Source organism: Crocuta crocuta, unplaced genomic scaffold, assembly GCF_008692635.1.
Source record: "Crocuta crocuta isolate KB4526 unplaced genomic scaffold, BGI_CrCroc_1.0 scaffold165, whole genome shotgun sequence".
Classification (NCBI taxonomy): domain Eukaryota; kingdom Metazoa; phylum Chordata; class Mammalia; order Carnivora; family Hyaenidae; genus Crocuta; species Crocuta crocuta.
In genome coordinates this window covers 1,263,031-1,287,542 of record NW_027530502.1, presented here as the reverse complement: position 1 = coordinate 1,287,542, position 24,512 = coordinate 1,263,031, and the positions used below count along the sequence as shown (strand labels likewise).

General features: G+C 35.3%; 1 protein-coding gene across 7 annotated transcripts in view; it reads right to left on the bottom strand.

Annotated features, from left to right (window-relative positions):
• DMTF1 (cyclin D binding myb like transcription factor 1) overlaps nucleotides 1-24,512 on the bottom strand; it is a 44,205-nt gene that overhangs the window by 9,217 nt on the left and 10,476 nt on the right. For 4 of the 7 annotated variants that reach the window (XM_077766800.1, XM_077766801.1, XM_077766805.1 and 1 more), the window contains 10 exons: nucleotides 22,924-23,040; nucleotides 21,036-21,170; nucleotides 16,525-16,619; nucleotides 12,701-12,815; nucleotides 11,710-11,786; nucleotides 6,538-6,695; nucleotides 5,382-5,414; nucleotides 4,372-4,481; nucleotides 2,088-2,316; nucleotides 743-894 (listed from right to left, as the gene is read on the bottom strand). In XM_077766800.1, coding sequence (XP_077622926.1) covers nucleotides 743-894; nucleotides 2,088-2,316; nucleotides 4,372-4,481; nucleotides 5,382-5,414; nucleotides 6,538-6,695; nucleotides 11,710-11,786; nucleotides 12,701-12,815; nucleotides 16,525-16,619; nucleotides 21,036-21,170; nucleotides 22,924-23,032 — 1,213 coding nt within the window. In that variant the 5' untranslated portion in view covers nucleotides 23,033-23,040. Of the gene's footprint in view, nucleotides 1-742; nucleotides 895-2,087; nucleotides 2,317-4,371; nucleotides 4,482-5,381; nucleotides 5,415-6,537; nucleotides 6,696-11,709; nucleotides 11,787-12,700; nucleotides 12,816-16,524; nucleotides 16,620-21,035; nucleotides 21,171-22,923; nucleotides 23,041-24,127; nucleotides 24,193-24,512 lie in introns of those variants that run through there. The other 3 variants (XM_077766802.1, XM_077766803.1, XM_077766804.1) reach the window with 3 other exon arrangements.

Below are 24,512 nucleotides of genomic sequence, written 5' to 3'. Positions count from 1 at the left end.
CATGATAAACTCTATCAACCCTCTCAAGGTTAAAATCTGGGTGCGTTCATGTCACACTGGTGTTCATACACTCTTCTGGGTTTAACTCTGATTTAAAAATATATAACTACGTATTCAAGCCAAAGTTCTTCAGGATCTAGTATTTTCCTTTGGAAAAATGAAGTTGGAGAACTATACCAAGGGGAACAAATTTGATTACCTTAATTAAACACACTGTATGACTCAGACGTGTGCCTAAGTGCAAAGAGGCAATGAAGGGCCAAACATGCTGTGCCTCACTTTTAACCAAACCCAAGTTAAGATCTCTAGATTTACATAACAAATGAAATTACAAATTTAGTCTTTGTACTATAAAACCAAAGAATTTCTCTAAATGACAACTCCAGTTAAGATACTTGAAATTATTCAACACATAAAAGTTGATTTAAACCTAAGTTTAAAAAAAAATCTTTGTACACAATATGTAAATTCAATTTCTTCTTCACAGTTTGTAAGAGAACAAGAATGTATGCAATTGTGTATATTTTCATCTTAGGTGCTTTGAGAATTACAAATCACACCCATTCTTCTCAAGGGAAGGAGGAAAAGACAGTTACCCAAAGAAATAGGGCAGAGGTTTAAATGAAATTCTGTCATGTTTCCGATCTCTAGCTGAGGCAAAGAACTTCTAACCTCTAAGTAAGTCCTGAAGAGTAAATATGGTAAGACTTGGGAAGGACATAAGAAGCAAATAATACATTACCCGGAAATGAAACATCCTTATGATTTGCAATTTGCCTTTTGATGGTCCACCATTTACTTCGAAGCCACTGTGGTGAACGGACACTGCTCCATCCCTCTGCTAACAGATCCCAGTTTATGTCATTTTCATCAGCTACATCAAGCTCTGCTATCCTACAGGTTAAACAACCATTTGTTACATGATATTTATTTCTCTGTTAAGAACCCTTCTCTGACTACATGTAATGGCAATGGCAATAAAGGGAAGGGCAGCTTATGTCAGAGATGCTTTCAGGTACACGGGAAAGAAGGAATGCCAGGAGTGCACAACTGCTTCCAGAGCTAAGAGCTATGAAAACTCACTAGCCTTTTGTTAATGGTACAACCAATGGGCCAGCCTTTTATTAATGGTACAACCAATGTAAATGGTGAGAACCAGACAAAACACTGTAAAGGTAAGGGCGTAGCTAAAGGTTAGAACAGGATAAAACAGGTTTACTTGGAAAGTGTTCTGCAATGTTTATAGCGTGTTAGAGCAAGTTATTTCCTACCTCTGTGCTTTTCTATTTCTATAATAAAAATGTTTAGAAATGAGCTATTTGTTGATGACTAGTTGAAAAAAGTATATTAAAGACAAAATCCAAAATAAAATGTTAAAAAGACAAATACTACAACAACCAAAACAACCACCACCAATATAATAGCACAACTAAATCTGGAGTATAAATGGTCTGTTTGTTTCCTAGCTTCAATTGTCATGACGATTTTGATATTCAGGAGGGAGTAGCTTCTATTACTTCAATGTCTGAACATTTTCTTGCTGATATTTTTACCCATTTCAGTCACTGAGTCTTAATGGTTAAAACGACTAATTTAAAGAAGCTTAGGATTATTATCTTCTAGCTATGTTTGGATACGTGTGAAATGTAAGTCTGATTTGGCCCAACAGGAAGGTGTGGGGTAACTAGGTGGACACCCTTCTTGGCAATCCTAGCAGCCCAAGAGTGAAAGGCATGGAGACTGAATGGCCCTCTTCCCTTCAACACGGGCTCCCTCTGCTAGGAGTGAGGCACATTGCTGGGCTGGTGGCGAGCTGCAGGGCCACCGCCTGTGCCATATCTGTTCTGTGGACAGAGAGGACTTCAGTCTCCACGCCTTCAATCTGCTACTTTGCACGAGCCCTAAATCCACTACAAAGGAACACAAAACAAAACAAGAGCTCAATACGAAATACATAGGCTCTGAAGGATCCTCTATGGATCCTTTCATTATGGAAAGGATGCGTTTTAGACATAAGGCATCTAGGGAAACCCAAAGAGGAAAAGCCATCAAGCAGCTTTTGTTATTACAACATTTAGGACACAAACCTGAGGATGAGATTGATTTCATCTTCCTTGGTCCATTCAGTACCTCCACTCTGTTTCCAGTTCAAGTAGTTGAGCCATTTAGACCGACACTGCTTTTCTGAACGGGTCCCCACTCTTTCCGCCACAGCTGCCCAAGACACACCCTGTGTCACTATGTCGCCAGGCTCAGTGCTTGTCAATTCATGAACCACCTCTGCAAGTCTCTTTTCCTCTTCTTCTGTCCACTTCCCTGAAAGAAGGAAATCATCTAGACTACTACTGTTTCTTCTTTCTCAAATCAGATTGAGCCCTGTATTTCCAAGGACTGATGAGAAGTACATAGTAGCACCTAAAGTATTTCTGAATGACTCCAAGGTGAGAAACTGCACAAATCTACTAAGATGGTTGTTGTTTTACTAGCTTTTACTAGCCTTTACTAGCCCAGTAAGGTTCTTGGTATGAAGGAAAATAGAGAGTCCTATAGAAAACAATGACTCAAAAAAAAAAAAAAATTAAAAAAAAAAAAAGAAAGAAAACAATGACTCACTCTGTAAGGAAAGAAAAAATACCCATACATACTTAGAAACAATTATGTACTGTCAAGCTGTGCTAATTATAAGTGGGAAGCACTTCATGGATGGCTTGATGGACAAAGAAACTCACACAATTTTCCCTTAGTCTCACCTAAGACTCCCTGCTCTGCAGAAGTGGGGTAAGCACAAAAGAGATCCTTCTTTACAGGAATGGATGGTGAGAGACAAGTGGAGTAACTCTTATGGGCTCCCACCCATTTTAGTAAAAATGAAAACTAGGTTTACATGATCTCCTAGCCCCTCTATCCCAACTCTAAGATACTATAATAAAAGAGAAGTCTGAGACTGGCATTCACACATGATTTTACTCCAGGTTTTCCTGAAGCCATAAACCAATAATAACACCAAGTGATCCTCTTGGTCTTTTCTAAAGGATCTTGAGCAGAAAAATAGGAAAAGAAGAGACACTTTTAACCCCTTCCACCACTGTTTGCATTTTATTACTAGTAACTGAAAATATCTTGAAAATTTCAAAAGTGCCATTATGCCTGCTTCAGGGATTCCATTCATTCAACAAATATTTCCGGAACACCTATTATGTGCTAGGCACAGTTCTGGATACCACATATTCAAGGCAAAATCCTGTTCTCCCGCTTTAGCATGAGTGTCTCATGGTGTGGTCCAAAAAGAGAACTCATGATCAGAAATACGACATAGCAACATGAATAGGAAACAGGCAAACTGATCTCTCAGACTGGGAATCAGGAAATGGCAGTTTTTCCATATTATGCTACCAAATGGGGCTCTATTCTCAGTGTCTGACATGAAACTCTAGGGTCCCATCCTAAATCTAAAGCTCCTATTCTAGCTTCATCCAGTAAGCTGTCATTCACAGAATAACAGAGTTAGTGGAGTTTATGTTCTCATTGTCTTGCAGGTCACAGTGCTGGTGGAATGGTTACTCAGAAAATATTCCTAATTCCATGTTAGCAGGATAGGGAGGTGAAAACAGAAAATATATACACTGGAGGCTTAAGCTTAATTGATAACTATTTTTCTTATTGAAAGAATGAGCACAAATTGTGGATCCTTCAGAGAACTTTGGGGCTAAAAGGGAACTATGAGATCACCTATTCTGACCTCTTTATTTTACAGAGGAAACTGAGGCTCAGAAAGATGGAATGAGAGTTAGTGGCAAAGACCAAATACTGTTGTTGATCACAAAAGTTAGGTTTAACAGTATCATCAATACATTTGCCTACATTAAGAGACAAAAAGGCATTTGCTGTCTGCAGATTAAAATACCAGTCCCAAGTTTTGTTTTTTTTTTTTATGGAAAAATATACTTACTTGTTTAAAATAAGCAAAATAGAGCCACACCTTTGGAACATAACTTAAGCTGGGACCTGCCTGAAATAAAGTGTTTTATAAACCTGAGTTTATAAAATTAGATGGGCCTAAATTAAAACAAACTCCTGTACATAAGCCTTAATGATAAATACTTTCACAACTGGAGTTCTGAATTGCTACAAAAAGGAAACATGGTCTACCTGAAAAGTGAGGTGTCCCTGTGAACAGTGTCACCTCACACAAAAGCAGAAAAATGAAGGATTACTCAGATCCATAAGCTTGATGAAAAAGGAAGACCAAAAATAAAATCTGAATTAAAATGAATGACAAATTTCTTCCCAGGATAGAAGAGAAAGCAGGACGTGAAGGGGCGGGAAGTGCCAACAGACCCCAGAGAAGCCGGCAGCGGGGGCTCACGGTACCTGTGTTGCAAGTATCCTTCATCAGTCGGCACCGATCTTTGACGGAAGACGCGCTTCTTCCCAGCGCCGCCCCTATTGTTGCCCAGTCATTGCCATGCTTTATCCGGAGCCTAAAACAAGAGTCTGCCAATCAGCATTTGGTTCAACTGTTTTCTCCCTTTTAATTTCATCATTTATTCTTCATTCTTCTTCTTCCCATTTGAGTGGTTTGGAAGTTGTGGGCAGCAATACTTTGCGAGCCAAAGTTTGAAAGTGTGGCCTTTTTTTGGGGTCCACAGTTGTCTGTGGGTGAAAAAAAAACAGGCAGCAATTGCCTTTTTCCTGGGTCAGAGAAGAAATAAGTAACTTGGATATGTGTTCAAAAAAGACCAAATTTCCCCTCAGGTTACTGACAATCTCCCAGGCAATCCCCAGATTGTTCCCTTTTGAGTACTCCTAACAAGCTCTTCTCAGACATCTGAAAAAGTTTCACAAGCTGCTATCATCATAATGAGGACCAACCTTCAATTTTCTCCATGACCCATACAATCCATTAACCCATACTTTATGGCCCTACTCAATGAAGTGAAACTATTTTTCCTGTGAAGTAGCCTTTATTAGGTAGAGTCCACCCAGATATTAAGTGAAACATTTGCTACGTCACCATTCTAAACAAACAAGTAGCACAACCCTGGGTTTGAATCTGTATGTAAGTTCCTGAGATCCAGTCTTCAGGTTACCAAGAATGGCCATCTAGTCTCTTCTGTAACCCTTATTAGTGATCTGAGGACACACTTCATTTGGCAGCTCACAATGGGACACTAAATTTATGGGCACAGGTCCTCTGCATGTATGGAACTGAAAAGTTCTTTTTATGGTCAATCATGCCTAACAGCAGGATTAAATTATACCAGTCTACTGAAATCCTCTTGCTATTTTCAAAATAAAAGTTTTAAACACAAAGATATTTTTTAAAAAGTTAAAACCCGACTATCAGAATTAATGAAAAGAAAAAAATTTTTTTAACTTACTCCTTGAGCTTTTCAATTTCTTCAGGTGTATATCTAGAAATTTAAACAAATTTTTAAAAAGATCAATTAAAACAGAGAATGCTAAACAACCTTGGTAAAAATTAGAATTTCACTTAGGGGGCCAAACGGTAAGTCACTTGGCATAATGATAATGTTTTTAAAGTGACCAATTTCAAAGTAAATTACTGAGAATTAATACTAATGCTTCTATTATCTTTTTTGTAAAAAAAACTACTTTTAGCTGTAATAAAAGTGATCAGTGTACATTCTTCTCTAGGAAAATTCAACATTTAAAATGTATTTGCTCCTATTTTAACTTTTCCTTTATTTTAAAACTGGTTTCAGGCCCTCTGATAGTATAGTTCTTCTGAAAGACTTATGCATGACATTATAAACCAGAGCCAAGATGTAAATCTATGGTGAATTCTCATAAGGCACTGAAAAATTTTAAATTCTCTTCATTCCCCTATGCATGCATGGACATCTTCCATACTCCTGCTCTAATGTAAAGGCTCTTTTTCTTTAGTTGGGCAAGTACTCAATACAGCCACTGCAATTTCTTTTTAAAAGCAGTATCTAATAGGCTGTTACTATGACCACCTAAAATTCCCAAAGAGAAATTATAAACATGTTAGTGACACTATATAGTCATTGTGTTGAAAAAATGATGCCTTCCCATAAATGTTACCTATAACAGAAATCCATGCATTGTATTCAGAAATTTAGTTATTTTCCACTCTGGTTTTATTAAAAAAAAAAGTCACTAACCTAGGAAATGCTATACTATAAAAAAAAAAATGAATAGGAACAATGTTACTAATAAATGTAGAGGTTTTTTCGCACTTCCTAAATCTTTAACCATTATAATACTTTTTATTATGTTACTTTATTACAAAGCAGAGTTTGACGTATGAAGACAGCTACGTCTAAAATCTGACATATATAAGGGGATTTAGATTCTAATTTCTAGGAGCCCTTGTTAAAATGAGGTTTCCATATTTATAACATGGACCTGGAGAAAAAATATTAATACAACAATAATTCATAGCTGTTTCCAATTAAAGTTTTAATCATAACTATACTTTAAAAAAACGAAAGCTCCTTAAGGTATTTCCCCTAATTACATGAAAACATGCAGCATTACAAGTTTTCATACTTTCCCACATGGTTTCTGTCATCATACATGCGAAGCACTCTTCTATAAACTGCAAACAAAGGCCGGTTCAGACCCCATGCTATAGTCCTGTAGAAATCTTTTCTTTCGTCTTTTGACATCTCAAAGATGATTTCTGTAGCATCTTTTATTCCGCGTGCCTAAATGGGTTACATTTCTTTGATTTAGGGATTTCTGATAAAATGCATATGGATATACTATGCTTTTTAAAAGTTGTTTCTTTTATGTTCAAGATCATCAATGGCATTTAGAAAAGTAACACATTGCTAATTCATTAATAAGTCAAACATAAACTTTAAAATGTTTCAAGAGACAATAAAGTGATACTTTAATGTTCCAAAAAGAAACTGTATAAAATTCAGTAAAGTCAAATTGTGTCAACTCCTTTTAAAATTGTAAAAAGTTAAAATCTAAAGTAGAAAATCATTACAAAATTAATGGAATCAGGAATCAAATAAGTAATAAAAACAATAAGTAATGCTAAAGAATGATTTTTTAAAAAGACCCATTAAGACTAATACAATATGAAAAGATAAACTTACAGCAAAACTAAGACAAAACCATCCTGAAATGAAAAACATGGGGCCTAAAGAGAAATGCTACAGAGATTAGAAAATTGAGTATTATGAAAATTCTATGGCAATAAATTTGAAAACTTACACAAAATGAACAAACTCCTAGAAAAATTCAACTTACCAAAAGACTCAGGAAGAGAAAGAAAATCTAGTAAGCACAGACCGTCAAGAAAATTTAATCAGATATTAATACTTTTCTCACAATGGAAACACCAGGCCCACATGACTTTACAGGTAAATCCTACCAAACAATCAAGATAATTCTGATTTTAAACTATTCTAAGTTATAGAAAACAGGCGGGACACTTCCTCATTCTCTTTATTAAGCTAGCATAACCTCAATAGCAAAACCAGACAAGGGCAGTTTCAGAAAAGATTTTTCAGGCAAGCTCATTAGGTCCTCCAAGTCCTTAAAGTATTTTAGCCCACTGAACCCAGCAATGTATAAAAAGGTTAACTAATAATCAATGCAAAAAGTGAGCTTATTCCAGGAGTACAAGTTTGTGTTAATTTCAGGAAAATTACTTATTATTACTTATAAGATTTATGGAAAAAATATAAATCTCTACAGCTGTGGAAAGAACATTCATAACAGAGAACTTTCATATATGATCACATTCCTATCAAGTCTGTTTTGCTGACAATCTGATAGAAGAAAATATATAAAAAGTATAGACTGACAAAGAAAAATCATTTACAGATGTTATATGTGTAGAAACCCCAGTATATATGAAAAAGTCATTTAAGGCTGCAGGTTACAAAATCAATAAAGTCATTTGTGTTTCTATAGAAAGTTCATAGAAAAGTTTACAAGTTCTCATTTACAGTAACAAAGCAATAGGACTAAATCTCGGGCAAGTTACGCAAGTCCTTTATGGAGAAAAACAAACTATCAAAAGGCATTAAAGCGGAACCCACTACAATAGAGAGCTTTCCAATGTTCTCAATAGGAAGATGGAATACTGGAAAGATGTTAATTCCCTCCTCAAACTGATGCATATAGATTCAATGCAGTCCCCTCCCCCCCAAATCCCAACAGTTTCCATTCTCTGCAACCTAATTCTAAATTTATAAAGGAAGAGCAAAAAGCCAAAACTAGCCAAGACATTCATAAAGAGACTTGTCCCATATCTATCTATACTAGTGCAAGGATCAACAAACAGAACCCGGGAACAAGTTATAAAATCAAAAAACAAATGTGTGGAAACTTGCTTTGGGACAGAATGGACATTGTAGATTGGGAGAAGAACTGATATTCCATAATGATGCTGGGACAACTGCCATCCACATAAAATAAATCAAAAAACCCCCAACAACAGTGAAACCTATAACTATAGGGAAAAAAATCAGTATGAAAGGCAAAACTTTTATGTTCTTGAGGGAGAGGAGGATTATCTTAAACAGCCAAGCAAAATATAAAGGTAAAAATGATGATTTTGATATTGAAAATTAAGAATCTTTTTTCATCACATGACCCCTAAGGAGAAGGAAATGATAGGTCACTAAATTGGGACAAGATATTTGTAATACAAATAAACAAGACCATTAGTAACCAGTCTACATTAAGAATGTCTAGGGGCACCTGGGTGGCTCAGTCAGTTAAGCATCTGACTCTTTTTTTTTTTAATTGTTTTTAATGTTTTATTTATTTCTGAGAGAGAGACAGCGTGATCAGGGGAGGGTCAGAGAGAGACAGGGAGACACAGAATCGGAAGCAGGCTCCAGGCTCTGAGTTAGCTGTCAGCACAGAGCCCGACATGGGGCTTGAACCCACAAACTGTGAGATCATGATCTGAGCCGAAGTCGGACACTTAACTGATTGAGCCACTCAGGTGACCAAAAGCACCCAACTCTTTGATTTTGGCTCACTCACGTCATGATCTCAGGGGCTGGGGAGAATGAGCTCTGTGCTGACAGCATGGAGCCTGCCTGGGATGGTCTTTTTTTTTCCTCTGTCTCTCACATATGTGTGTTCTCTCTCTCAAAATAAATAAATAAATAAACAAACAAAAGTCTAGAAAATGAAAAGGAACCTTACCAAAAAATTGATAGAAAATACAAACAGGAATTTCAAAAAGAAAACATAAAAAATAGCCATAAGTATATATAAAAGTATGTAATCAGGGAAATAAAAATTAAAGCCATAATAAAACACCATTTACACCCAGCAGATTTTTACATAATAGCAAAAAACTAAAAAGACTCCAAATTATCTTTATAATTTACAGTATGTACCCTAGCATAATGAAATACAGCAAAAAAAATCAAAAGGGAATGGGTCACAAAATCACAATAATGAACAACAGCAGTTAAAGAACTCTCAGAATAAATCTACTTACATAAATTTCAAAGAGAGGTAAAATTACACTGATATGCATTTTATACATTCTTTTGAATATATAAAATTGCACAGTAAAAAGCCTCTAAATTTTTTAAAATTAATTTTTGTTTTTAAGTAAACTCTACACCCAACAGGGGGCTCAAACTCATGACTCCAAGATCAAGAGTCACATGCTCTACTGACTGAGCCAGCCAAGCACCCCAAGTTTCTAAATTTTAGACTCTAAAATTCTCTTATGCAGTTTCAATTACACAAATAATTAAAGCTAATATTTACAAGTCTAAATATATGAAAGACAATGTGTTGCAGGATGACCATACACAGTGAGATGGAAAGATTTTTTTCTTCTGCTTTTTTAAACTTATGACAATCACTTTCATTTATCTGACATCTAATTAATTGGTTTAAAAATGGCACCAAAATGTTCTTAAACAGAAGTACATAATAAAAACTATGGTGAATTATCAAACAAATGATCTTTTCCCAAGATCGGTACATCTTTCTGGACACTTCCTATTTCTGCCAAGCCATTCATCATTCTCCCAGTCACCCAAAATAAAACACTCTGAAGTCATTCCACCTCATTTTCCCTCTTCCCCAACAACCAGTCACCAGGTTTCCTTAGATATTACCTGCTTATCTGTCCTTTCCCTGCCAATTCTTTTCCCACCACCATAGTACACCAAAGTCTGTGTACTTTCACCTGGCCAAGTGAAACGGTCATCTAAAAGGTTACAAATTTCAGACACATTCCCACCCTTTAATCATAAAGTTTAAAGGGTCCTTGGAAACCATCTACTCCAATCTCCTAGATAAGAAACCAGCTTAATTCTCAACATTTAGTGTTCTTACTGTTTGCCACTGCCTTATCTCAACCTGCAACATTTTCCCAGTTTTAACTAAAGTGTATGTGACCAGTGGACAACTTAAATACATTTCTAGATACATTTTCACTGGTCACTGTAATTGTCTTTCTCTTTAAAAAATTAGTTTGGTAGAAAGAATCTTTACCCGTTAAGAAAGAAATGAAGTGTTTTACTCTTTATAGTTTACAAAGCTTAGCTTGGGAAGAGTACAGCTTAAAATTAAGCTTTAGAACATGGATATTCCAGACAGCAATGTATTTGTAATAGTGGAAAAAAAAATATAAACCACCTAAGGATCAAACAATAGGAGAATGGTTAAACAAATACTGTACTCCTCCCATTCCCAAACAGTGGTTATGCCTGTATTTCAAACATGCACTAACTCCTTTACAGGAATGGTAAGCAAATCTCTGGAAAGATTTCCTTGAGAAGAGCACAGATCTACTCTACCAATTCCTCCCTTAACTAATTGACCAGTTTTTCTCATTTTCCTATAGGAAAGAGTTCTAATTCATTGGACTGGATTTCAAAGTCAAGTTGCCAGAGGCTAATTAACTCAGTTCAAGTTAAAGGGGCTAATTCAATGTGCTCTGGGTTTCACTTCTGATTCCTTGGTACTTAGCATTTACTCATGCTGTTCCCTCCAGCCCTATTCTAGCCTAAGTTCTATTTCTTTAAGACTCCATCAAATCCTTGCTCTTCCAAATATTTTTCCCAAACTGTCCTAACCCTTAAAATACACTCTTCTGTCTCTGATTTCATGCAGAATTTATCACTCACATGGTACAAAGCCTTGTATTGGTCTTCACCTACTGTCAAGACTCCCAAATGAACTGCTGGCTTTTCAAAAAGCAGTACCATGTGTTACAGGAATTCATACGTCTACTGACTCAAAAATAATGGGTTCAAAGACAATTACAGAAGAGAATGACTTAGCCAACAACATATAAGCTTTAATAGGAAAATAAACGAAATTATTCATTTTTTTAAAAAAAGGGAGGTCTGTCATGTCATAAATTCACTCAAAGAAGATGTGTATCGTAAGCTTTAGACAGTATAAGCTTAAACACTAATTATGTTGCTTGAAAAGACAGAGCTTTAGGGTTTTGAGGAGCTGTTAGGATTTTGTCTAAACTTTTTATATTAACTAAAGCAGTAAACTATTTTAAACTAAGAATTCAAAATTTGTTTAAAAACATACCATAAGCATACACCTTACAATTATTAAGCTATCACATATTAGCCAATCATCCATTATGAAAATTACTGAAAATCTCCTAAAAAGTTCATACAATATGATGCTTTGATAATTTTTGCAACTGGCAATGAAAAAAAACTAGTGAAACAACAAGAAAAAAATGCCATAAGATACCTTTAGATAGCGTTCAATATTGTTCATCAAAATATCAATTTCTTCCTTAGACCACATCCCCTGTTTCCATTTATGTCCTTTAAAGGAAAACAAATAACGTTATAGAAAATGTTATCCCTCAAGATGGATAAAACACTAAACATTTGCTTAGTGATTAAATAAATTATCTGTGAATAAAATGTAACTAATTTCTCATTTATCTGAAAGATCTCCATGCAGTTGCTTTCATAACGTCTGGTTTTTAAAAAGAATACATTTGATCTTACTAAATAAAAGACAATAGTAAGTAAAAGACTATAAAATTATTACTTCCTCTCAGTTACCTTTCTTATTCTTTAAGCAATACAACTGTGCTTAAAAAAGGCCTGACAATTTTAAAAGCCAAATCATGCTCAAAACTTTTTGAAAAATTTATCCAATGGAAAAAATAAATTTTATGGGCAAAAGAATGTGCACAGAAGATTCGAGTACAAGGTAAGTAAGCATAATCCAATGGATACCAAGTGAATAATATATTCTTAATGAGTATTTATTATACAGTGGTTGAAAACAATTTACTTACTTTTCCTTCCTTTTATTTCAGAGTGGCACATCCATGAGCTGCACTTTGTTGCAGCAGCTCGCTAGCAATCCTGAGGAACTCTGCAGCACTATAAAACACTTACTGTAGCCACTAAGCTGCTTATCAGACCAAAGTCAGATCTCTGAAAAGACCTGACTTCCTACTCCCGTGTGCAGTAACCGTACTTCTTTTAAATGCCACCCTGGACCTCTGTTTATAATTTACTACATGTCAGAGAAATAATGATCAATTATTGAAAAACAAATGTTGGTTTCATGGTCTCAGAGCCAAATTTAATCAATTAGAAAAACTCAATTTCTGTAACTACTCAATCATAACTATGAAGGTCCAATTCAAAATCCTGATGACTACAAGAACTCTTTACCTCCATTTTTTCCAGTGGACACTAAAATTCACAATATAGCTTACCTTTGTTAGTCAGAGAATCCTTATCTTCTTTAGTTGTAAACCATGCTTGGCTAACTGCTGAAACTTCCTCATTACCCAAGGGAGATATTTCATCTAGTTGCTCATTCTGTAGAATCTTGAAGACGTAAATGTGAAAAAAGAAAGAAAAAAAGTATAGCTTGACTTAATACCCATTCTGATTCATCTTCGTGTGCAATATTAAACATTATAAAACTCTAATAATATGGGATTCATTTTAGATATAGTAAAAATATATTCAGTTTATAGAAAAACAAAATTTTTTGCTGTTCTTATTATGATAGTATGAAAATAAAAGTGCCTGTATTAACAAAATAACCTTCATTTAAGCAAGTAACTCTGTCCTAGTGGCTTGAATTTTAACAGGATAATAGTTAAGATTCCATTAAGTGCCTGAATCAATATATCTGAAGCCATGTGTACATTGATATATGTAAGATGAGCTCATACATACAATAAAATGGAAATGGTACAGGTGAGTGTCATGGTTGTTCATGTCCTTGTAGGTGGTTTGTTGCCTAAATATACAGTCATCTGTAATGTACTCTCTTGCTAAGTTTAAAGGATTAACAGGCTAAATCAAAAGACATTATTGCAAAATCAGTCTGCTTATTATTTATTGACAACTTTGTTTCAGCCAACCTCGAGAGTTTATTCCTAACCTCATTAATGTACCTTCTTCTCAAAGAACTATATGGTGTTACTTATTATTGTTACAGTGAAAACAATCTTTATTGAATGAGGTCAAGTTATAACTAACAACTTTATTGAGATATAATTCATTTCCAATTTTTTAAGTATATGTGCTGCCAAAGCAAGCATGAGATAGAATTCGCACACACCATAAAATTCACCCTTTATAATATAAAATTTCAGTGTATTTATCCAACTGTCACATGAGGTACATTTTCGACTACAGATATACCTAATCTAGCGAATTCTGCATGAACAAAGCCGCTTAAGAGAGTTGGCCTTGGGCTAACGATACCTATAGTGTGAGTCAGAAAGATTTAGAAACAGTGCTACCATTTCAGGGATGGGCCCACCTACCACAGGCAGACAAGAATAAGAGAAGATTCATATGCCTAGTGACCACTCAATTCCACTCAGTCTTGGACTGGATTAACTAAACTGTGTCACTGGCTGGAGGTAAATCCTAATAGAGATTGGACTATTTCTTGAATAGACAGAATTGAATTTCTAATTTCAAGAGGAACTGAAATCATCCTACTTGGAAAGAGAGAAGCTGTCAGTGAACAACCTGAGCATAATGGAGAGAAAAGTGAGAAAAGCCATGTTTCTTATGTCACCTATTTTATTTTTATATCTGGGGGTAATAAATATATTGTATTGATGAAACTGTTTTTCTTAAATCCATGGGCAAAAAGCTAGAGTCACTGGAACAAGTATGAAATGTTTGTAACCCTGTATTTATGTGTCATATATTTTAGACATTTTTTTTTAAAAGATCAAGAGGCTACCTTTATAAAGCTGAGAATAGAGACAGACTAGACAGATAATGTCTAAGGCTTCTTGTACTCTGAAGATCCCAAATGTCTAAGATTGACACAAAGCTCACTGTGATAGAGAATGCTGTGAAAAGACCTTGATACAAACAACACCCACTGTTAAGAAATGTAATGTAGAAAATATTCTCCTGAAATGATCTTCTCTTACATATTTATCAGTTGGTTAAAAGAATAAAATCACTACTTCCCAAAGTGAGTTTAAATATACAGCCCGCTCTATGAACTTAGGAATACACCCGTCATGCTAATTAACTGCTCTCTCTGGGCAAACACCTAACAAATTAACCTGATGAAGAATTAAAATTATTACTTAAGTCATATAATGGTAAACATGTGAATAGCCATCAAATGAAGCCAACAATTACAGTATTTTAGCAGTAATACTTAACACTTTCCATAACAAATGAGTTAAATGAGGAGACATAAGTACCTTAAAGGTTATTTTCTTATACTTGGTAGTATCTACATACTAAGTTTTATATTGTTTTACCCCCATTTTCACTATTTTATGTAGACATTTTTTAAACTACTCAGATATATTTAGTATACTTAAAAAAATTTACAGACAGAGCTCGAGCAGGGGAGACAGGCAGAAGGAGAGAGAAAATCGTAAGCAGAATCCATGCTCATTGTGGAGCCCCACATGGGAACTGATCCCATGATGCTAGAATCATGACCTAAGCTGGTATCAAGAGTCGAATGCTAAACGAACTGAGCCACCCAGGTGCCCCACTATGGTGTTTTTTGTTTTTTTAAATGCAATTTAATATATATATATAAATTTTTTAGTTTCTAATTATTTTTCAAGATACTTCCATTGCTGATATGGGACAATATGTTAACTACCACAATATATGAAATAGCTATACCTGCTTTGACACAGAGGAAAAAGCAAAAAGCAGACTATTTCTGAACTTTTAACTATGTTTTCACTCACAACCTAATGGTATTCTTATGAAACAAATATTAGGAACTATTAAGAGTTTTTCATTCACTAAAATGGCTAATAACAAACCAAAAGGCTAACAGGAAGTTATAACTCATTAACTCTTAAGAAATAACCCAAATGAAACAACCCTACAATTTGTCTAACTAACACTGCCACTGCTCAATGTTTTAACAACGAGGTTGTGAACCAAATCATGTATGTATACACAGCTATTTGTACTGTGCCGAAAACAGAATCTAAGTGGGACTACATAGTCTTTGAATTGGAAATGTATTTGACAAGTCCCATTTTGAAGAATGTGCTCTATTGCTTCAGAGGGCATGGAAAAAATTCCTATCCAAATCACCCACTGAAATACAAGAGCAGATTATGAGAATCTCTAGCTAGGCTCAAAGCTGTTTGAAGTACATGAAAGACTCACTCTTCTAAAAATCCTGTCATTCTGGAACCACTGTGAAGCTCCCCATTGAAAAAGGTTCACCGTGCACCCACTTGAGGTATCCTTAGTCCTTGATGTTATATTATCAACTTGTAATGCTTATACCTAATTGAAGAAGGCTCACTGTGATGCTTCACATAAGAAAGGTAATGATATAATGTCTCTACTGTCTTCTTCAAAAATATTTTATTAATTAAAAAACTGAAGCAAAAGGACAACATACTAAAAAGAAAGGCACAATCAGCCAGAGGTTTTAACTTACAAGTAAAATAGATTTAAGCACCAGGCTCTCTAAAAGAGCAAAGAATTCTATGACTTTTGGCAGAAATAACTCATGAAACAAAGAAATTCACATCAAAACAAAGCAGTAAGCCCGGATTGTTATCCAACTTAACTCAGAATAAAATGTTATCAAGTCCTATACGCACCAAAAGGGACTACCTTAACTACAAATGTTAGAATTAAAATCTATGTTAAATAACTTGCTTCCATTCATATTAGAACAGAGAACACATGTAGCCTTTCTAAATCAGTCACTAAAGAGAAGTGCTGGGTAACACTTAAAAAGCTTTATATCAATATCTTATATAACTGGTAAGATAAAATTTAAAGTTATTTAACAGCAAGTGAGATCATTCCATGTAGCTAAAAAATACACGTGCACCATCTGTTTCAACAGATGTGAACCACTAGAGGGAATGAATTTTAAAACTCTATCTTTGCCTACTATTGTTAAGATTCATCTAAGTGGGGACTGTAAACCTGAATGAAATAATAAATCTTACCTCAATTCTGTCCTCTGTCAGACAAATTATGTTCTCATCATTTTATCACCTAAGGTATGTGTTAAGGATAATCCTCTTGCAGTCAGTAAAAAGACTCACTATACCTGGATCTGTGTCACAGTTCCCTCAGTAATCTCATCATCTGCCACCTCTGTGGTTGCAGTCATGGTCACCTCAAAGCTCTGATCATTTTCTGAAACTTCAAGAAGAAAGAACAATTCAATTCCAGAATAATAGCAAGTTCTAACTACTAAAAAATTACAATGTTTGGGAAAAAATACATGACCATCTAATTTCCTAGCACATTCCTTGCCAATTAAGTCTATCTATATCTATAAAGATACAGATATATATATATACACACACATATATATATATGTATATATATGAGAAAAATTTATTATGCGCCTAATACATTCTAAGTATTGCTTTGGGTGATGGGAAGACAGCAGTGAGCAAATGAAACACAACTGTGCCTTCATGGTGCTTATATTTCAGTGAGGAAGACACAAAATGAACATATAATGTTTGGTGTTGATAAATGAGAAAAAAATAAAGCAGGAAAGGGAATATACTGGGGGAGGAGGTTGAAATTTTAGTTAACAGGACAGGAAAAGTAATGTAGACTTGGAACAAAATGGGAAAGGGAGTTAGTCATACAGGTGTCTTGAGAAAGAGCACTTTAGGCAGAAGGAAAGCTGTGAACAGAGAGTCTGAGATGTGGGCACGTCTGTCTGGACTGTTTGAAGGGATGGCCAAGTAGGACAGTGTGACCAGAGAAGACTGAACAAGAATGATAAAATATTCTGTGGGGACTTGCAGGCCAAAGCAAGGACTTTGGCTTTAATTCTCAAATGGGAAACCATTGGAAGATACAGAGTGATATAATCTAACTTTTATTTTAACAGGATCCCTTCAGAGCCTAGTGAGAAAACACCTGAAGGGGAGCAAGGGCTGCAGTGAAATCAGTTAAGAAGCTAATTCAATAATCCATGTTAGAGAAGTCAGGGACTTGGACCAGAGCCAAAAGGCAAGTGAGGATGATGAGTATATTCTGATATGGGAATCAACAGGACTTGTGGATAAACTCAATATGAAAGAAACTGAGAACTAAAGGATGTTATTAAAGTTTTAAAAATCAGAGCTACTTACTAGAAGAATGTACCTGCCATTAATGAAATGGGAAGATTTGTAGAGCAGCAAATTTTTGAATTTAAGAAGTTTCAGGGGTTGCTTTCAAACATACTACTTTGAGATACCTACTAAACATCTAGGATTAAGATTAAGTTTGGACTGGAACAAATTTGAGCATGATCACCAGAGACAGGATTTAAAGCCATGAATTCTAGGGAGTGAGAAAACAAAACAGAAGCAGCAGCCTAACAACAGAGTCCTGGAGCACTCCAATTAGAGAATGCGGAGATGTGGACAGGTCAGCCTAAGAGACTCAGAAGGCACAGACAGAAACGTACAAGAAAACTAGAAGAATGTGCCCTGAAAGCCAAAAGACATTATGTTTCAGAGAAGACTGATAAATACTGCCTGACATTTATCTGATAAATATACTCAGAGTAATTAAATATTGTCAAAAATTGTGGACAGATCAAGTGAAAAAGACTTGGATCAAAAATTGTAGATAGATCAAATGAAGACAAAGACTAAAGCAAAAAAATCATCACTGGACTTAACAAGATAGTCTCTGAGACCTGGGAAGAACAATTTTGGTGAAGTGACAGACATGAAGGCCAGACTAGAGTGGGTTTAAGAAAGAATGGAACAAGAAATGGAGGGAAGTATATGGATTCCTTCAAAGTATTCTGCTCTAAAGAAGTTGGGAGTGGAGCCCGAAGTGGGCTAATGGGACTTTTTATTTTAACGAAGAAATTATAGTATGTTTGTAATGCTGATGGGAATGACTCGTAGAGAATTAAAAAGTAATGATTCAGAGAAAGGAAAGAAATCCTCCAACAGTGTCCTTGAGTAGGTAAAACGGATGGGATCTAGTAAAAGTGAAGGGCTGACCTTAGCGAGAAGAAAAGATAGGAATAAATGGACATAGATTCATGTAGGTGTGTACTTGTAGTGATGGAAACTTGCAGAAATTATTTTCTAACTACTTCAATTTTCTCAGTAAAGTAGAAGCAAGGTGATCAGTTGAGAGTAACAAAGGTGGAGAAAATACTGGAGGTTTCATGAATGTATGAAACAGTCGTCTCTGAGTGGGAGGAAAAAACATTCATTTGGTGAGCGTGGCATAAACTGGCAGGCAACAGTATGAGACCACCACAAGTTAATGATCACGAATTTAAAATAAGATCATTCAGCTTGCTTGTGCTATTTTTCAATTAGCTATGTCAGTATAGACATAGACAGCCAGACATATTTAACCTGGGTTGTGGTTTCACTAAAAACAGTGAAGTGAGAGAAGGAAAAAAGGATTTAAGGGTAAATGCAACAGTGATTATAATGACTAATTATGAGTCAAGCCAGGTAAGGAGAAAACAAAAGGTAAAAGGAACAATGAAAATGTGGTTAAGATTAGTGAGTCCTTGAGAGACAAAGGATTCCAGGTGTTAGAGAGTATTAGAGAAAGTAACCTGGAAAGATAGGAAATAGTGGTAGGAACACAAAGTCTGAAGTAGATCACAAATGGACTCCAGTTAACAGGTAAATAGCAAAGGCGGTGATGGGAGTAATAAATGAGGTAGTATGGAGAACAAAAGGTAGAAGAGGCTAAAGTACTGCAACGATCATTTAAATGAATAATCACCAAGAGTTGTTAACTATAAATAGGGAATGGAGTCAATGTGGTGGCAGATAGCAGCAATAAGAAGAGGCAAATGATTTAGAATGGTTAACATGAGAGTTAAGATTTTTTAAGGAACAAATTTTTTTTATCAGTTTTATAAAGCATATAAAGAAAGCTTGAATATTAAAATGAAATCTGAAGTTAAATCTTTAAAAACTAGTATTTACCTCCACCAAGTGCAGCAAACAACGACTTGCCCATTCAGTCAGTCCCAGATGATGGTGACGGATATAGGACTTCATTTTTTTACATGACTTTTTTTTAATAGAGAAGTTTTCCTGCGTTGATTTTATCAACATGCTTTTTTACAAATCTAGGGAACAATACTTCAAGCCCACTTTTCATAAATTTAGTACTACTGTAAATATTAGGCTCTAGAACATTCTCCATATGTGATGATTCTCTGACCCCACAGCAAGCAGCTCAGGTCAGCACGTCCATATTATCTTACCCAGTTAAGTGAAAGAGGGTGTGAAGGGTTCAGTGTGACACCATAAAATAGAAAATAGCAAGTGGACTTCGAACCTACAATCACGATCAAGGTACTCAACTTTACCCAAATGAATTAACCAGTCATAATTTATGTCAAAATAATCCCTCAAAAATTCTGGCTTAATAAAATATTTTCATTTTATTTTATGTCTTGGGGATGTAATATATAGCATGGGGACTATAGTTAATAATACTCTATGGTATACTTGGAAACTATTAAGAGAACTTATCTTGAAATTTCTCATCACAAGGAAAAAAAGGGTAACTATGTGTGCTGGCAAGTGTTATTATGTTCATTTCTGAACATGTACAGATACCAAATTATCATTCAGTGCACCTGAGGCTAATATGTTACATGTTAATTATATCCGAATTCAAAAAAATTCTAGCTTTGAAAATGTCCATATGGGATTGTATCTGTACTGACATGCCAATCAAATTTTAAGACTGGATCACAACTTAATGATGGTAAAATTAGGAGTTTTAAAAAAATCATATGAATCATCACTAGGAGGAAAGATCATTTAATTAGAAATACATGCTTTGTATTTTTCCGGTCTTTGTCACCGGAAGCAATATTAACGTTAACATTGTCTTTCAATAAAGTCTCACAGTAAACTGATATAAAATGGTTTCTGTTCAACTGAATAAGCAATAAACTCTAAATAAAGAATACACATCTACTTGTGAAGACAAAGTCTGCCATGATGAAAACCTAATCTTAAGTTTTTTCCAGCTGGATGAAGATGTGATTTTCACTTGATGCTGAGTACTAAATGAAAGTTCTCAAGAACCAGAATGCTTGGGTATGACTTTAGGCAAGTTATTATACCTCTCCATGCTTTAGGTTTCCTAAAAAATTTATAAAACAGGGATGATAATACCTACTCTACAGCATGCTTTCTCAATGAGGGCAAACATGATTGCATCTAGGATGGGTGTGGGTGTAAAAAAAGTATCCTCTTTATTATTAAAACAATACATACATATAGTACGTTAAAAAAAAATAACCACCAGTGTATCTGTGGTATTACTATTCAATTTTGAGAGCACGATCAGGAGAAAATGTCTGAAAAAGCTTGGGATGGGGAGGGTGATTACAGGTGATAAAACAGGCTGAGAAAATTCAGAGGCAAAGTATGTAAAAGCATTTAGAGCCATGCCCACTCATTAAGTGTTAGTTAAAAAGAGATGTTTGTTTGTTTGTTTGACTAAATGAAGAGAAAAATAATGGGTCTAAGTCTACCTTGAAAAGCCAATTTGATCTTGCACAAGCTAAAATCAGATTTCAAAAGGGAACTGTGTTCTTCGTACATGGTGACTTACGTGGAAGTGCAACAACTGATATGCAAGGAGTAGAATCATCAATACTCTGATCATCCTCAGAAGACAGACAAAGCCTTTTATGTGGAGGTTCAGTACTATCTTCTGAGTCTATTTCATCAGCTTCTAATGAAACAAAATAAAACAAAAATCTCAAAATCTCAAACCAATGAGGAAAACCCCACATCTTCAACATGTAAGTGTGAAACAATCTTCTTATCCATTTGCTCAGTTAACCCAGGGGTGCAAGTTGGACCCCCTACGACCCTGCCATCTCGATCCCCAGTGCAGTGCCTCAGCAACTATTCTTCTGTTAAGAACTATGAAGAGAGGTGCTGCTGTTTAAACATCATGCTTTTATACTACTAACTACCCATCTTTCCAAATATTTCACATGTAAACACAGAGGCTGGTTATTTAATTTACTCAGTTATTTACTCAATGCCTACTATGTGCTAACTGCTCCGAACGTAACAATGACAGATACCCTTGACTGTTGAGGAGCTCACAGGGGAGTAGAGGAAATGACTAAATCGACAATTTCAAAATAGTGTTTGTTGTAAGAGCTATGCGGGTGGAATGAAGAGGCTATTCCATGAGCAGAGAGGAGAGGCACTTAATTTAGATTACAGGTGAAGGTTTCCCCGAGAAGGGTCTTGAACTGGAAAGAACTTGAATGAACAGAAGCCAAGGGAAAACGATTATTACTGGCACTAGGAATGATTATTTGCACTGACAGTGAAGTATGAAAAGCTCAAGATGTGTTAGGAAAATAACGACACCTGTGAATTACTGGGACATAGATATATGAAATGTGGCAGGAAGGGAGGGTAGCAGAAAAGCTGAGATGGTAGGAGGCCATCACTGTGTTCTAAAACCCAATGGGAGACTTAAAAAAAAAACGTTCCTACACTACTGAGTATTGTGACCAAGATCACTGGCAGTTTGAAAGATGAGTTAGTAGGGAGACTCATTAAAAGGCTACTGGGGCCTCCCAGGTGAGAAGTGAGACTTTAAACAAAGAAAGGGGAACTTGAGACAGAGGAAGCAATGAATTCAAGAAACAAAATACTACCAACAAGTCTTCATGATAAAATGAATGTAGGAAATGAGAAAAGGATTTATTCCTACCCATATTTATGATCTGGGATATTAAGTAGTGAAATTGACTGAAAAAGAAAGAGAGAACTAGGTCTTGGAATTTTGTGAAAGATGTCAGTTTGGAACATGTGACATTTAAGGTGTTCTATAAGAAATACAAAGAATTCAGAATAAAGACAGAAATTTGAGTCATTTTAATAGGTAACTGGTAATTAAAATCACAGGTTTGAATAAAATTACCAGAAATTAAGTATTGAATGAGAAGAGAACACAAAACCTCGGTTGAACAAAGATAAACTTAAAGCAAAATGAATATAAATAAGGAATAGGCAGAAGTAACAACAAAATCACAAGCCTCAAGGCTCTTGAACCTTAATTGGTTACAGATAATCATATTAAATCTTATTCAAATCATGCAAAATCCTCATCCACAGAGTATTTATTTTTAATGTATTATATACACTGCTGGCATCAAATGATATCAAAGAGGAAGTGTATTACAGTTTATCCATCATCTGTAGAGGCTCAATAGATTCTACTTATTTATAAAGTAGCTATGAGAGTCATACAAGTTCAAATTTATGGTAAATTAAAAAAATACAAAGGTATATTTTAAAAACATAAAAATATAAATTAAGATTAATTCATGAGCCAAAGAGAGAACTCCCATTTCTACTGTCCTAGCCCAGAGTGACTCTCTGGGTAATAAGGATCAAAGGGAACATGAAATCCAGAAATTCAAAAAGATCCGTAATTACATGTCAGTAAGTTTTCCTACCATTCTGAGGGCAATGAAGAATGAGGTTCCCGTCTGTGTCCTGAGTCAAAGTCACAGAGTTCACAGTTTCTACTGTTACTGTGTCAGAATCCTCTTCAACTGTGCTCATACTCAAATCTATACAATAGATTTCAGATTTAAAAATTATTTCCAAATATGAACATAAAGTAGCCCCCAACTTTCCCCTCCTCCCATAAAAAAAACCCACAACTGATAACTGCTACAGTGTTCTTTATGTGAAATTACAATGGCAGTTCAGACTTCAAACTGTTTTTCAAAAGGTTATACCCATTATTTAGAATTAAATGTAATAATCTGCAAGAATCTGACTTCTCTAATTAAAAACCTACAGCATTTTTTAATGTTTATTTATTTTGAGGTGGGGTGTGTGTGTGTGTGGGGGGGGAAGACAGAGAATCCCAAGCAGGCTCCACACTGTCAGCATAGAGCCCTACGTGGGGCTCACTCTCACAAACCGTGAGATCATGAGCTAAGCCAAAATCAAGAGTCGGGCACTTAAATGACTGAGTCTTTACAGCATTTATTTTTAAAAAAGACTTATTATTATTATTATTTTTTTACCACATCCAATGAAAAAGACTCTGTTCCAGGTTGTTTCATCAATAAAATACGAGGTTTTATCAGAAGAACTCTCACCACTTCTTATTTACTGGCAACAAATAGGTGTTTAACTCCTGACTCTTTTCAGAAGATGCATTAAGACTTTTATCTTGGAAAGCATTGATAAACCTAGGAATTACTTCTCTAAAACACTTTTTTTACAAGTATTTAAGCTCTATTATTAGTTGAAAACTAAGAACACTAAAAAATTATTCTCGGGGCGCCTGGGTGGCTCAGTCGGTTAAGCGTCCGACTTCGGCTCAGGTCATGATCTCACAGTTCGTGGGTTTGAGCCCCGCATCGGGCTCTGTGCTGACAGCTCAGAGCCTGAAACCTGTTTCAGATTCCGTGTCTCCCTCTCTCTCTCTGACCCTCCCAGCTCACGATGTCTTTCTCTCTCTCAGGAAAAAAAAAACAAAAAAAAAAAACCATTAAAAAAAATTTAAAAAATTATTCTCATCATTTCCCCCCCTCATATTAAACAAATGCATACAACCATCACTGACCAAATTGCTTTTGAAATGAATATAGCATAAGGCCTTCTTTTGAAATAGGGAGGTGATTTTGTTTAAAGGGCCTTTACCTGCTATTTTACACACAGATTATTTTCCTCTTGTTCAGACAGACTGAATGATCAGGTTCTCACAGTACAATACCTCATGGTTAACAGAAGGAAATGTATTGAATTAAAATCAAAGGATTGGTTGAAATATTCCAGTTTACCTTATAAAGTTCAAAGAAGTTTTCCCCTTAATACTCAATTTTGGTCTTGTCCACACACTTTTTTTTTTTTTTTTACCAACTAAACAAGAGACCATAAGGCTTAATGTGTGCTAATCACTCAATATTTATTTGGTTCCTATATACAACATATTAGTCTGCTCATATATTTATTACCATTTACTTAAGTGCATTTTCCCTTAGCAGAAAATCTTAAGAGCTATGGATATTTACAGGGTGAAGATCTG